The 12,920-nt window shown below is 57.1% G+C and overlaps 1 protein-coding gene across 1 annotated transcript; it reads right to left on the minus strand.

Annotated features, from left to right (window-relative positions):
- Positions 1 to 2,559: 2,559 nt before the first annotated feature.
- Positions 2,560 to 11,540, minus strand: SAXO4 (stabilizer of axonemal microtubules 4). The gene is made up of 14 exons (XM_005909874.3): positions 11,422 to 11,540; positions 10,762 to 10,899; positions 10,472 to 10,589; positions 10,062 to 10,215; positions 8,601 to 8,729; positions 7,630 to 7,693; positions 7,079 to 7,191; positions 6,649 to 6,708; positions 6,431 to 6,517; positions 5,989 to 6,102; positions 5,809 to 5,903; positions 3,448 to 3,612; positions 2,863 to 2,954; positions 2,560 to 2,663 (listed from the first exon to the last, which is right to left on the minus strand). The coding sequence occupies exons 2-13, from the start codon at positions 10,868 to 10,870 to the stop codon at positions 2,876 to 2,878; spliced, it is 1,287 nt and encodes a 428-aa protein (XP_005909936.2). The 5' UTR covers positions 10,871 to 10,899; positions 11,422 to 11,540; the 3' UTR covers positions 2,560 to 2,663; positions 2,863 to 2,875.
- Between the last annotated feature and the right edge of the window lie 1,380 nt (positions 11,541 to 12,920).

Raw genomic sequence — 12,920 nt, forward strand, 5'->3', positions numbered from 1 at the left:
AGAGGCCAAGCCAGAGAAGAGAGCAACGGGGCACACTCAGAGGGAGAAGAGGTGACCTGGGGGCAAAGCACAGCGGTGCCAGGGGCCACAGCCATGGCATCTGGGCAAGGAGGCGGGGCCCACGCAGTCTCCATCACTGGGCCACAGAGATTCAGGAAGCCTGTGCTACTGACCTCCTGGTGTCGGGCAGGTGACACTGAGAACCCACATCTGGTGCCCACACCAGCAGGAAAAATTCATTCATTCATTCATTCAATTATTTAATATTTACTGAGTATCTGCAAGGGTGCACACACTGCCCCTGGCTTTCCGTGTGAACAAGACAGACACGGTCTGCGCCCTTTTGGAGCCTCATAATGGAGGAGAGCGGCAGAGAAGGGCCCTGCAGCATGGCCATCAAGGCCCCTTCCCCTGCCTTCCCCACAGGGATGCCCACCTCTCACCCTCCCTTGCTCCCACCCCCGACCGAACATTGGGCTGACCCCTCCCTGGAGTCCTTGCCCACAGTCTTCCCTGGTTCAAGGCCCATGACTGATTACTCTGCCCATTACTTCAAAGTTCGATCCCTTTGAGGCTCGGGGAGGAGGGCAAAGGCCAGGAAGCCAGGTATGACTTGGAATCAACTCACTCTTCCACCAGGCGACTTCTACCCTGGGTTCCCACTCCGCCGCTCTCCAGCAGGCCCCCTCCCACAATCCTTAAGACAGGGGGACCTGGGCCAGTTGCTCTACCTCTCTGTGTCTGCTTCCTTATGGAAAGATGAGGAAACCTGTGTCCTGCGCCAGGCAGGGGCTCTAGAGTCACCTAGGTTTGACCTTGACCCCCTGCTGGACTCCTGTCCTGCCACCCCACCCTCTGGGCCACCCTATCCTCACACAACCCCTTGGGCTGGAGCCCAGGACCCAGACAGGGAGGCCAGGATGGGCTGCCTGAGAGCTGGGGGGAGAAGGCAGGGGTAAGGGGAGCCCAGGGGTGGAGTCCACAGCCCGGGCTCAGGAAACATTGTGGTGGGGGTGGCCCCAGGCTTGGAAACGGAGTTTAGCACAGTGAAGCAGGAGGTGATGGAGAGGGAGCATCCTCCAGCTCTGGTGTCTGACACCGTAAGCCCTGTTGAGCTAGCAGAGGCAGGGCGAGGAGGAAACACGAGCTGTAACAGGACACGGCTGAGGAAGGACATGGAGAGGTGAAACTGGGTGAGGAGTGCGCGTGTGTGTTTCCATCTGCCTGGACTTACCCCTGATGCTGGGGACCACGGACCAGCAGGCCCCGCCCACAGTGTGTGGGGCTGTCACTGGGTCCTGAGTTCTGTGCGTTTGTAGTCGAGATACGCTGTGTCCCGCACTCCTCTCCTCCTCCCATGCTGGAGCCAGCTGGAGCCACCCACTTCCCACATGGAACCCCACTCAGACCATGGACAGCCCCCAGGCCTGCTGCTCAAGACTCCTGAGCACAGACAGGCCCCGGGGCCGGCAGAGCTGTTCCACAGACTCCCACGCAGGGGCAGGGGTGGAGGTGGAGGGTGGGGGCCCAGCTCTCGGACCACTGTCTGCCCCTCCACCTGCTGGGCTGAGCTGCGAGGTGCAGCGGACATCCAGGACATCCCCAGAGGGGCGGCTGCTGCCTTTCTGCCCTGTCCGACTTCGAGCATCTTGAAGTCGTCCCCTCCTCTCCGGGTCTAGGCTCCTTATTTATAAAATAAGGGGCTGGTGCGAGCAGGACCACGGCGTATGGTCAGAAGGCTGGGCACTGCACAAAAGCACTGGAGGAGGTGATGGAAGGCGCTGAGAGGCAGCCCAGTTTCTGCTTTGCAGGTTGAGGGGTCTCAGGCTGCCGCACCTGAAGGAAGGGAGGCTTTTCTTCCTCCCAGAAAATTTTACTCTTCAAGTCTTGTGTTAAAGTGGGGCATCCGCCTAGAGGAAGGCTTGTTCTCATTCTCACGAAGGTACTGAGGCACCAGCCTTGCGACAAGCCTTCACCCCACCCCCAGGGCCCAGTGTCCAGGGAGACATCCATTGCGGACCCTCCTCCGTCTGTCTCTGGAGAGAGATCTCTGGGACTCTTCCTGCCTGGCTTTCCTCCCCTCTTATTTATTTATTTATTTTGGCCATGCTGTGCAACTTGTGGGACATGGGATCTTAGTTCCCCAACCAGGAATTGAACCTGTGTCCCCTGCAGGGGAATTGCAGAGCCTTTCACCACTGGACCGCCAGGGAAGTCCCCTCCCATCTCCTTTAGATTCTCCGATGTGGGCACCAGCAGGGCCCCAGCAGACCTGCTCTGATCCCCCTCCCCATGCTATAGACCCACCTTCTGCTCTGGCCTGCCCGCCCCCCACCCTGGGGGCTTCCTCCCGCCCACACTGGACAGAACACTCAGCACAGGCCCGAGGTGACCCATTCCCAGGAGAGGACACTGAGTCTGAAGAGCGAAGTGCCTTACCCAGATCATGATGGTGAGTCCAACCAGGCCTCCCTGACTCCACATTTGACTCCAGTCGTGCACCCCCTCCCCAGCCTCACCCTTCCTTTCCCAGACCCCTCTGACACTGCAGACACATTATTTGGCTTCACTGATTTTATTTCATTAGGAAAGTAGCTGGGGAGCCCCCGGGGGGATGTGGGAATAGGGACAGTAGCCGGCTCTGTCCCCTGAGGTCAGCAAACCTGTGTGAACAGAGAAGAGGCATGAAGGGCTCTGGGTGGTCCGTGCACTACTCCCCTCTCTCCTTCGATGCCCCTGACCTCCCACCTCCTATTCTGGGGCTGGGGTCCCCGGGCAGGGCTGGCCTGACTCAGGACTTAGGCTGGGGGGCTGCCCCACAGTGACCACCCCGGCACGGAGTGGGGGTCCCCAGCCCCTTACCCAGGCCTCAGGCTCAGTTGGGCGCAGTGAAGCGGCTCACGTGGCCGCTGGGAGGCGCAGTTCGGTAGAAGGGGTCCACAGAGATCAGGGTTCTGCAGGGAAGAAGCGGGTGCAGGTGAGAGAGGGGAGGGGGCAGGGAGCCCAGGCCTCCTCCCCTCTGCCTTCCCCTCTCTGCGGGGCTCAGCCCACACTGCCAAACCACAACCAGTCTTTGCCTGCCAACTCCAGGCCATTGTTGGTATAAATGTGATTTCTGAGGAATTGAATTGAGCAAAAAGAAGTCAGAGTGAGGAGACAGAACCACAGTCATTCAGCTCTGTCCCCCCCGACACCCCACCCCACCCCACCCCACCCCAATTAGCCAGGCAGGGAGCATGTCGGAGCCAGCTGAGCTCCCGGGAACAAGGAGAGGGCAGGGGAGCAGCGGTGCAGAGGAGGGGTCGCTGGGGTGAGATGGGCAGCAGAGGCAACGGATAAAGCAGTGGGGGGAAAGGTGCATCTCAGACGGACAGACAGACGCAGGAGGCAGGCAAGGCCGGGGACAGGCCGCGGGACACAGCAAAGGATGCAGCGGGGCTGCGCTACCTGCCCACGTGAGGGTGCAGGCGCCTCAGGCTCTCCGTGGGGGTGGGGGTGGCCTCCAGGCGGGTGACCGGCTGGTTGAGGGCATAGCCTCCTGGCTTCTGGGGCTGCAGGCCACCTCGAGTCCAGCCCTCGCGGTCCAGGCCCTTGGGGATGTTCTCGAAGTATCTACCATGCGGAAAGAAGGGCAGGTTGCCGTACGTTAGCCTCTGTCCACCTGGGCTGCCTCTGCGCTCTGCTCCAGCAGGAATCTCGGCTCCAAAGGAGCTCGCCCTGCCGTGGTCCTCCCGCCTCGTTGCCTTTGCCCACGCCACCTGCTCTGCCAGGCCCTCCTGAAGGCCCTGGCCCCTCACTCCCCTCTTACCCTGGAATCCTGCCCTGAGCTGCATGCCCCTCCTCTGTGGTGCCCCGGATACTGAGACATACTCAGGGGTGGAAAAGACTTTTGAGAGATGCCTCACTGAGACTTCCCTGATGGTCCAGTGGCTAAGACTCCACGCTCCAAATGTAGGGGACCCAGGTTCGATCCCCCATGCCGCAGCTAATAAGACCCGGAGCAGTCAAGTATATATAATATATAATATGTGAGTGTGTCTACGTGTGTTTGTGTGCACTTCAATCGCTTAGTTGTGTCCAATACTTTGCGACCCCACGGACTGTAGCCCACCAGGCTCCTCAGTCCATGGGATTTCCCAGGCAAGAATACTGGAGCGCGTTGCCATTTCCTTCTCCAGGGGATCTTCTCAACCCAGGGATCAAACCCACATATCTTGCATCTCCTACAGTGGCAGGCAGATTTTTCACCACTGTATGAAAGAGATGCCTCCCTGAGACTTCCCGGTGGTCCAGTGGCTGAGACTCCACGCTCCCAATGCAGGGGACCTGGGTTTGATACCGCATGCTGCAATGAGTAAGACCCAGCAGTCAAGTAAATACATACATATATATACATATGTATATATAAAGGAGATGCCTTCCTGGCCTGTGAATATCTCAGGGGTGGGAGAGGATGGGGGCTGGGAACTCCATCTCATCCATTCCCCTCTCAGCATTGGACATCTCTTCCATTTTGCCAGTTTCCACTGAGCTAGCCTAGGCTGGGTTCTGAAGGTGCCAAGATGAGTAATATGTGGGCCCAGCCCTTGAGTTTACAAAGAAGGGGTACAGAGAGATAAATGAAAAAAAAATCAGTAATCACAACCCCCGGGGTTCTGGGCGCAGGAGGAAGAAGCAGCGTGCTGATGCTGGTGGGAGCTCAGGAAGTCGGACAGGTGGGTGGAGAAGGAGAAGGTGGGGGGCTGAGGGGTCTGTAGGAGCCTGGGGAGGGGCAGGGACACAGCTGTCCCCAGTGTCCTGAGGGAGGCTCTGCCCCTCCTCCTTGCCCTCCGTGGGAACTGCAGCAGCCACGCACATCATGATCTGCTATCGGGCTCAGGCACTGCTTCTGCCCTCTGAGCCTCAGGGTTTCCATCCAAAAGAGGGGGCGTTTAGCTCCAAGGATCCAGGGTGGATGGGGAGAGCTCCCTGGGAGATGGAGGAGCTGGGGGAGGGCAGTGTAGACGCAGATGACGCATGCTGACACACAGATGACAGATGCCGTGAGGGCAGGATTTTCCTAAGAATCAATCTCCTTGCTCCCACTTGTTTGTGTGATGCCCTCCCCACCCAGTGCTGGCCTGGGCAGCCCCCACCATGGCTCTAAGGCCGCTTCCTCCTGGAAGCCCTCCTTGATGCCCAGGACACTCATCTTGCCCAGGGCTCACACAACACAGAGCTTACCTTCTGAGGGTACGTGGAGCCCTCCTGCCATGGACTTAGTGTTGTCTTAGCAGATGCTCTGTTGCACCACGTGGACCCCGTAGTACCCATTATTCCTTACCTGCCCACCCATGGCCTGCACAGCATCTTTGGGAAGGCTGCCCCTTGGGTTGTTGAAGCCCACTTTGCCTGGGCAAGGAGGTACCTGGGATTTAACATCACCCCTGGGGACAGTTGTTAACCAAGGACTGGCAGAGGTGGGGTATAAATACCCCAGCTCTCTTACTTCTTGGCCCGGATCATTCTGAATTGTATGTTTTGCACTGGTTTCTAGAGTCTTCCCATGGGATATCTGGTTTAATAACACACTACTGTTGGCCACCGGCCCTTCCCCATCATGCTTACTCCCTCCCTGACATCCTCAGTAAAGGGCTCACACCCAACTCCTCGGCTAGGGATCTGCTTCTGGGGGGAACCACATTCATCAAGTGTTGGGTCCTCACTAATTATTGTAAACTCATTACTTGTCCAGCCTCAGTCTCCCTGTCTGTGAACTGGGTACCAGCTTCACAAACCCAGATATAAGTAATAGGGAAGGGGGCTCACCCTTGGTTGTAGGTGGTCAGGTAGCGATTATCCATGTCAGGGTCATAGGGGCTCTGGACATAGCTGGGGTTGTTAAGGCTGAACCCTGAGGGCTCCTGCACCAGAAGGTCAGAGAGGGGACTTGTCAGGTCAGGAGGGGAGTGGGGATTTGGGGCTGGGGGGTGGTACCGCAGACCTCACCTTGTTGCCCACGGTCTCCCGGCCAAGCAGGGCAACATTTGTCTGTTGCATCCTCTGGGGAGACTGGAATTGCCAATGGTTCATGCTGCTGGGTTCTGGGCAGGGAGGGGGCACCTGGAAGGGACAGAGCCACAGGAAGGGTGGCTGGGTGGCCAAGGCAAGGCAGCAGGATGGATGGAGGACAGGCAGAGAGCCCCAGCAGCCCCAGCCCCACGACGGTGTCCCTCCTCCTTCAACACCCAAGTCACTGCTTTGAACATGCTCCTCACTTTCCAGCCCCTAGGCCTTTGCCTCTCCACCCAGGGGTCCTTCCTCCGCATCTCCAAAGATCCTGATTCTTCCCATCCTGCCTGGATCAAATGCCACCGGGTCCAAGAAACCTCCCTGTCCCTTCCCTTCTGAGTTGCTCCCCGCTTTGAGGGAGCCCCCTGAGGCCACTCACTCTGGGATTCAGGGTCCTCTCATTCACTCGGCTGAAGCCCGTCTCCCGCTCGGAGCCTCTGGCCAGCACTGGCAAGAACTCATCCCCCTAAGGCAGCAAGGAAGCCCCTGGTACAGCTTCCGGCACAGCCCCCACCGCCCCACCAGAGGACCCCAGGCTGCAGCATAGACATCCCTGCCCCCCACCCCCGCCCTGGCTCCAACCCTGGCTCAGCTTACATGAGGGTGGGAAATGGGGAGAAAGTCCGACTTGGTGACACTCCGACCAGGGAGGAGGACCTGGAAAGAGGCCACAGGGGAGCATCAAGCCAGCAGAGGCAGCAGCTCCTCTATCCTAGGTACAGAGGACAGCTCAGCACCAAACGGGAGAGTTTGGAAGAAGGGAAGGAGCATGGTGCTGAATGGGAACCAGCAGGCCATGGGTCTTGTCTAAACTCCAAGTGACCTTGGCTACACTGCTTTTCTTCTTTGAACCTCAGTCTTCTCATCCGTCAAATGGGGAGCTGACCAAAGTGGTGATTTTTGCCCAAGTTTTTTCATCTTGTGTTTAGACAAAGGCATCTGCAGCATATACATATTTAAAGCTAGAATTCCCCCAGACTGGAGGGCTGCAATCACCTTGAGTCTAGTGGGTCCCAGCCTGACTTACTGGGTCCCCAGGAAGGGCCTGGGAGGGCGGCTGGAAGACGATGGGGTTCTTGTTGGACTCTTCGGTGAAGCCAGTCTCCTCCTTGGCACCAATTGAATTCTTCTGCAAGAGATCTGCAAAAGACAGCCCCCCCTTGCTGGCCTGGGACCAGCTGGTCCCACCCATATGGCTGCCAGTGGCTCAGGGTCCCAGTAGGTGGGGAGGGAGGCAGCTCCAAGGATCTGGAGGCCTGAGCCACCAGGATCATGGGTACTGGTGGGGGCTCCAGAGTCCAGGGCAGAGAGCAGATGAGGAGAGCACAAGGAAGGGCAGGCTTCAAGCAGCCATCCTAGGCAAGTGAGTTGTCCTTTGGAGATCGGCAGGCCTAAAGCACAGAGGTCAGGCCGGGGAGGATAGTTTCCCCAAGCAGCCTGTGTGTCCTTCTTGTCTTCTGCTGATACCTCCTTTAGTGTTGTGCCAGCTCTGGGGTCCCCAGGGATTCCCTCCCCAAGGGTCGGGGGTAGGGATGTGTGGTGGGATGGTAGCTAGAGCTCCAACTTGCATCTGCCTACCCGGCTGATGTGACGGCTCCTTGAGATACTTGGAATTATACTCGGAAGTCATAAAGCGGGGGCCCTGGAACAGAGAGAATGGAGCAATGGGGCACACAAGGTGGGCCAGGGCCTGCAGGCGGTGGGGGTGGTGCTGGCTCTTCAGTTCTCTGGGCTCTGAGTAGACCTGCATGGCTCTTTGAGACAGGAGGGCCGGCAACACTTTCCCCCTACTCCCTGCCCCCACACAAATCTTTCTTTCATCCAGGGTCACAGCACCCAAAATTCCAGCATGAGAGCACAGCTCCTCTGTGACGACTGAAACTAAGTCACATCCAGGGTTCTCTGGTGGTCCAGTGGCTAAGAATCTGCCTTGCAATGCAGGGGGACACTGGTTCGATCCCTGGTCCGGGAGGATCCCATATGCCACAGAGCAACTGAGCCCGAGAGCCACAACTACTGATCCCACGCGCCGCAGCTGCTGAAGCCTGCGTGCCTAGAGCCTGTGCTCCGTAGTGAGATAAGCCACCAGAGTGAGAGGCCTGTGTGCTGCCAGCAAGAGTAGCCCCCACTCACTGCGTGCAGCAAAGAAGACCCACCACAGCCCCAAAAAAGACCTACTAAGTCACATCCCACACTGGACTCCAGGCCTGGAGCCCCTGAGAGCCAGAGCCAGGGGTGACCCAAAGAGAGAAGAGAGACTGAAGGGAGGAAGTGGGTGCTCACAGAGCACTGGGCCCCTGGAGGGGGTCAGGAGAGACGGGAGCTTGGGGATTAAACCCAAAGATACACATAAGGGGGACCACTTTGATGCTGTCTTAGAAACACCGAATATCAAATCCTTGGCTCACCCCTGTCTTTGTGTGGGCCCTGAGCCTGCACTGAGCCAGCTCCATGGGTGAGCCAGCTCAGAGCCTGTCCCAGGGAGGAAGGAGGAGGTGGGTTCTGGCCCCTCTGCCCACACAGGGCCCTCATCAGAGCCAGGCACTCACATGTCCCTCGTTCTCCCACTTCAGCGATCCCTTGTTCTGCTGCTGGTGGAGCAGGGGCGCATCCTTGGGCTCCAGCCCCGTGATGGCCTGGGGCCCATAGTCCTGGGTGTCAAAATGGACCTTCCTGACCTGGGAGGAGGGAGCAGTCAATTTCCATCCTGTTGAGGGGATGGCAATCACTTCCAAACTCTGATTCTGCCCTTGACCCCTGCAGAGGATCTGCACAGCAGCCCGAGGGTCCTTCTACAGTGAAGCTGGGCCAGGACCCTCCTCTGCTCAGAGCCCTGCAGTATCCCCACCATACCCCAGGTAGGATCCCACATCCTGACAGCAGCCCACAAGGACCCGGCTCCTCACTCTGCTCCAGTCTCCTTCCTTCCTGCCATCCCTCCTCCTGTCAGATGCTCCCGCCTCAGGGCCTTTGCACTTGCTGTCTGGACTGCCTGCTCTTCCCTCACTTAGCTGCATCCAGAGGAACATTGACCTCCCTCAAGTTTTTGTCTAATGTCACCATAGCAAGCTCTTTTCTGACCCTCCTGACTTGCAGGGGAAACTTTCACTTCTTCACTCCTTGCCCCTTCCTTGTTACATTTTTCCCTCCAGCACATATCACCTTCAAAAATAGAAGAGGTGGGACTTCCCTCATGGTCCAGTGGTTACAACTCTGTGCTCCCAATGCAGGGGGCATGGGTTCAATCCCTGGTTGGGGAACTAAGATCCCACATGCCACACAGCTTGGCCCAAAACTTAATAAATAAAAATAATAAGAGAGGTGTTTAGAATGTATGCTTGCATGAATGAATGACAGCATCCATCCTGGTGGTGGTGATGATAATAAGGAAGTGTTACTTGTTAAGTCATGTCTGACTCTTTGAGACGCCATGGACTATATAGCCCACCAGGTTCCTCTGTCCATGGGATTCTCCAGGCAAGAATACTGGAGTGGGTTGCCATTCCCTTCTGCAGGGGGTCCTCCTGACCCAGGGATTGAACCCGGGTCCCCTGCATTAGCAAACAGATTCTTTACGGTCTGAAACCCCAGGGAGGGTTTCATAATAAGGAAGACGGTCATACAATTACAGAAGTGAAAAAGATGGGGATGCCTGTGCAAAAGTGGGGATGGTGATGTGGCCATGGAGATGTGGATGGGACGGGGGGATCGTGGGACGGTGTTGAGGTTGAGGTGGGGAGGAAATAGGACTCGGGGGTGGTGATGATGGTGACGGGAGTGGAGATGGAAATGGAAGGGGACGTGATGGGGCGTAGGGTGCAGTCAAAGTGATGCAGGTGAGTGGACCCCAGCCTACAGTGGCTCCTACATGTCCAGTCATCTCAGCCTTGACCAACTCTTGGCAGTGCAGCCGCACCCTCTGGAGGTATCCCCACTCAGGCCACCCTCTAGCGCTTCCTCCACCCCAGACTCGGGCTCCCCGTCTCCCCTGGCCCTGGCCCAGCACTGACCTCCTTGATGGGGGTGACCGCACTGGCTTTCTCCCTAGAGTAGCCAGAGTTGGTCTGGTGCAAGTTCCAGGGCAGTGGGTGTGTGCCATCGGGCACCTCCAGGGGGCGGTAACTCTGACTGGTCACGGTCTGGAAATTGTTGCAGCCTTGCTCCCTGAGGGTGGGGCAGGAGCTATTAATACCGGCGCCACCTGTCTTTGTCCCCTGCGGGTCGTCCACCTCCCTCCAACCTCCCACAGCTGCCTCAGGAGTCTTCTTGCCTTTGGGTCCCAGGCTGAGGACCAGTCCCTGAGTCCCCCAGGACCCCAGACCCCAGGCGCAGAGGCTGGAGTTGGTCTGATGAGGTCCGATGGCCCTGAGGGCTAAGGCCTGGGAAGGCAGGGGGTGAGGAGGGGTTGGACAGACTGTACCCCGTGGCCGTGTTATCCAGGGCATTGAGATGCGGTTGATAGGAGACCACAGGCCGGTAATTTGATTTGTAGCCTGTGCCTCTGTGACTGCCCACGCGGGGCTTGAAATCCTCCCGACCTGCCAGACGGGAAGCAGGCAGACAGGACTGAGGGTCAGCAGGGTGGGAGAACAGTGACCGGGGCTTCCCAGGCAGGGCCAGCATACTTCACCCCCACCCCCCAAGGTCTAAAAGGCAGTCCCCATCCTGCCCCATGTGCCAGGGGTGGCTCCTACACAAAGGAGCCCTCACCGTAGGCTGTACAGTAGCTGGTGGCGTAGAATTTCAGAGGGTCTGTGCAGCCCCCCGAACTCATCTTCACATAAGGGGAGACAACCCCCAGGGGGAGTTTTCCCATCATGGTGCTGTGGGGCAGGGCCCCCGGGGGGCCTAGGAAGGAAGCACACGGAGCCCTGTAGGTCTGGCAGCCCAGCCTGCCCCAGGCCCAGGTTGTGGGGACCACAGAGGGGGTGATGGAAGCCTTCACAACGGCCTTCCTCCCAGGTCTGTGCCTTTCCACCAACACCCTCAACTGGAGAAAGGACTAGTGATCGTCAATACGTAGCAGCCTGTGTCTCATCTCGCTTTCCCCACACCTTATCATCAACCCCTCCCCCATTTTACAGCTGGGAAACTGAGGTTCTGAGTGATGAAGGCTTAGCTCACAATAGGTGGCAGAGCCAGGACTCCCCAGTCCTATGTGAACCCCCACACGCCCTCTTCTGGGGACTGAATGGCCAGACTACTGCCCTCCCTGGGAATTCTTGGCCACCCCAGCTCCGAAGCTCACTCTCAGCCCCAGGCTCCATGTCTCTCCCCTGGACTCCCCCATCCTTGCCCACCTCCCACTAGAAGTTGGCTTGGCTCTCTCAGGCTCTCTTGGGGCCCAGCCACAGTTGGCTCCACCCTTACCTGCCCTCCGCAGGGGCTCTGAGGTCGGGCAAGAGGCTGCAGGAGGCAGGAGCCGCTCCAGAGAAGCCTGAGCCCTCAGGGAGGTGGCCAGGCCAGGAGAAACAGTATGTTGCCTAGCAACAGGTGCCTAGCAACAGCGTCCCCTGGCCTCTCAAACCCTTCTAAAGCCAGGGCCCACTGGAGGGCTGACCTGGCTAAGAGAGGAGGCCAGGAGCTGCCCAGGCAAGGTCCTGCCTCTGAGGCTCCAGCCCCTATTGTGGTGTCCCTCGCCTGAGCTGAGCAGAATTGACGTCCGAGTGACACAACATAAAAGATAATCCTGAACAATCACTCGCATTTATTGAGTACCCACTTCTCACCAGGCACTTTACATCTTTTATCTCCAGGCTTCTGAGTAGCTCTTCCAGGTAGCTATTATTATCCTTCTTTTCACACAGGGAAAATGAGGCTTAGGCAAGCAAAGTGACTTGACTGGCCAGAGATCTCACAATCAGAAAATAGCAGAGTTGAGTTTCAAACGTGGGTGAGTCCAGATCCCACTCTTAAGCCTCTGGGTAAATTAATGTTTACTATGTTCTGCTAGAGCCAAATCTGTACCAAGCTCCTTTACACACATTACCTTGTATAATCCCCCAAACCACCCTCAAACTGGGTACTATTATTACAGAGCCAATAAACCACAGCAGTGAAGAGTGTGGTTCAAACCTGGCCTGTCGCCTTCGATGAGTTATTTATCCTCTTAACACCCCCATTTCCTCATCTTCACCGAGGGTGTCACTAGCCCCGCTTCTAGGGCTGTTGGAAGATTTGATGAGAGTGTGGATTCAGTACCTAGCAGGTAGTTGAGACTCAGTTTTTAAAAGCTCTTCTCAGTTTTATTTTGTGATGGGAAAGATGAGGCCCAGGCCTCACCTGAATTAAAAGGGCACCTAAATTAAAAAGGCATAAGCCAAGGACTTCCCTAGTGGTGCAGTGGATAAGAATCTGCCTGGCAATGCAGGGGACACAGGTTTGATCCCTGGTCCAGGAACATCCCACATACCATGGAGCAACACTGCAACTACAGAAGCTTAAGTGAGAAGCCACCGCAATGAGAAGCCTGTGCCCTGCAACCAAGAGTAGGCCCCGCTGGTTCCAACTACAGAAAGCCTGCACGCAGCAATGAAGACCCAGTACTGCCATAAATAAACAAAAAATAATTCAAAAAAATTTTAAAGTCCACGCTCCTTCTGTGAGGGTCCATTTACCTCATACTGACATAAGGCTTGTGAATGTTTAACAGTTGGATCTCTGGGGAAGGGGGACTAAGCAGTTGGGGTTGGGAAGAAGTGTCCTGATTTGTAGCATTTATCAATTTCTGTGGAGAAGGAAATGGCAACCTACTCCGGTATTCTTGCCTGGAAAAATCCCATGGACAGAGGAGCCTTGCAGGCTACAGTCCATGGGGTTGCAAAGAGTCGGACACGACTGAGCAGCTAACACTTTCATGATCTAAACAC

This window comes from Bos mutus, chromosome 22 (assembly GCF_027580195.1).
Source record: "Bos mutus isolate GX-2022 chromosome 22, NWIPB_WYAK_1.1, whole genome shotgun sequence".
NCBI classification, from domain to species: domain Eukaryota; kingdom Metazoa; phylum Chordata; class Mammalia; order Artiodactyla; family Bovidae; genus Bos; species Bos mutus.

Bases quoted from the DNA above. Each gene is read 5' to 3' on its own strand.
- SAXO4 (XM_005909874.3), bottom strand. From the start codon at position 10,870: ATGATGGGAAAACTCCCCCTGGGGGTTGTCTCCCCTTATGTGAAGATG. The intron at 6,518-6,648 runs GTAAGCTGAGCC...TTGCTGCCTTAG, and splicing joins TCCCCATTTCCCACCCTCAT to GGGGATGAGTTCTTGCCAGT. The intron at 3,613-5,808 runs GTGAGCCCCCTT...TCCGCATGGTAG, and splicing joins CTGACCACCTACAACCAAGG to ATACTTCGAGAACATCCCCA.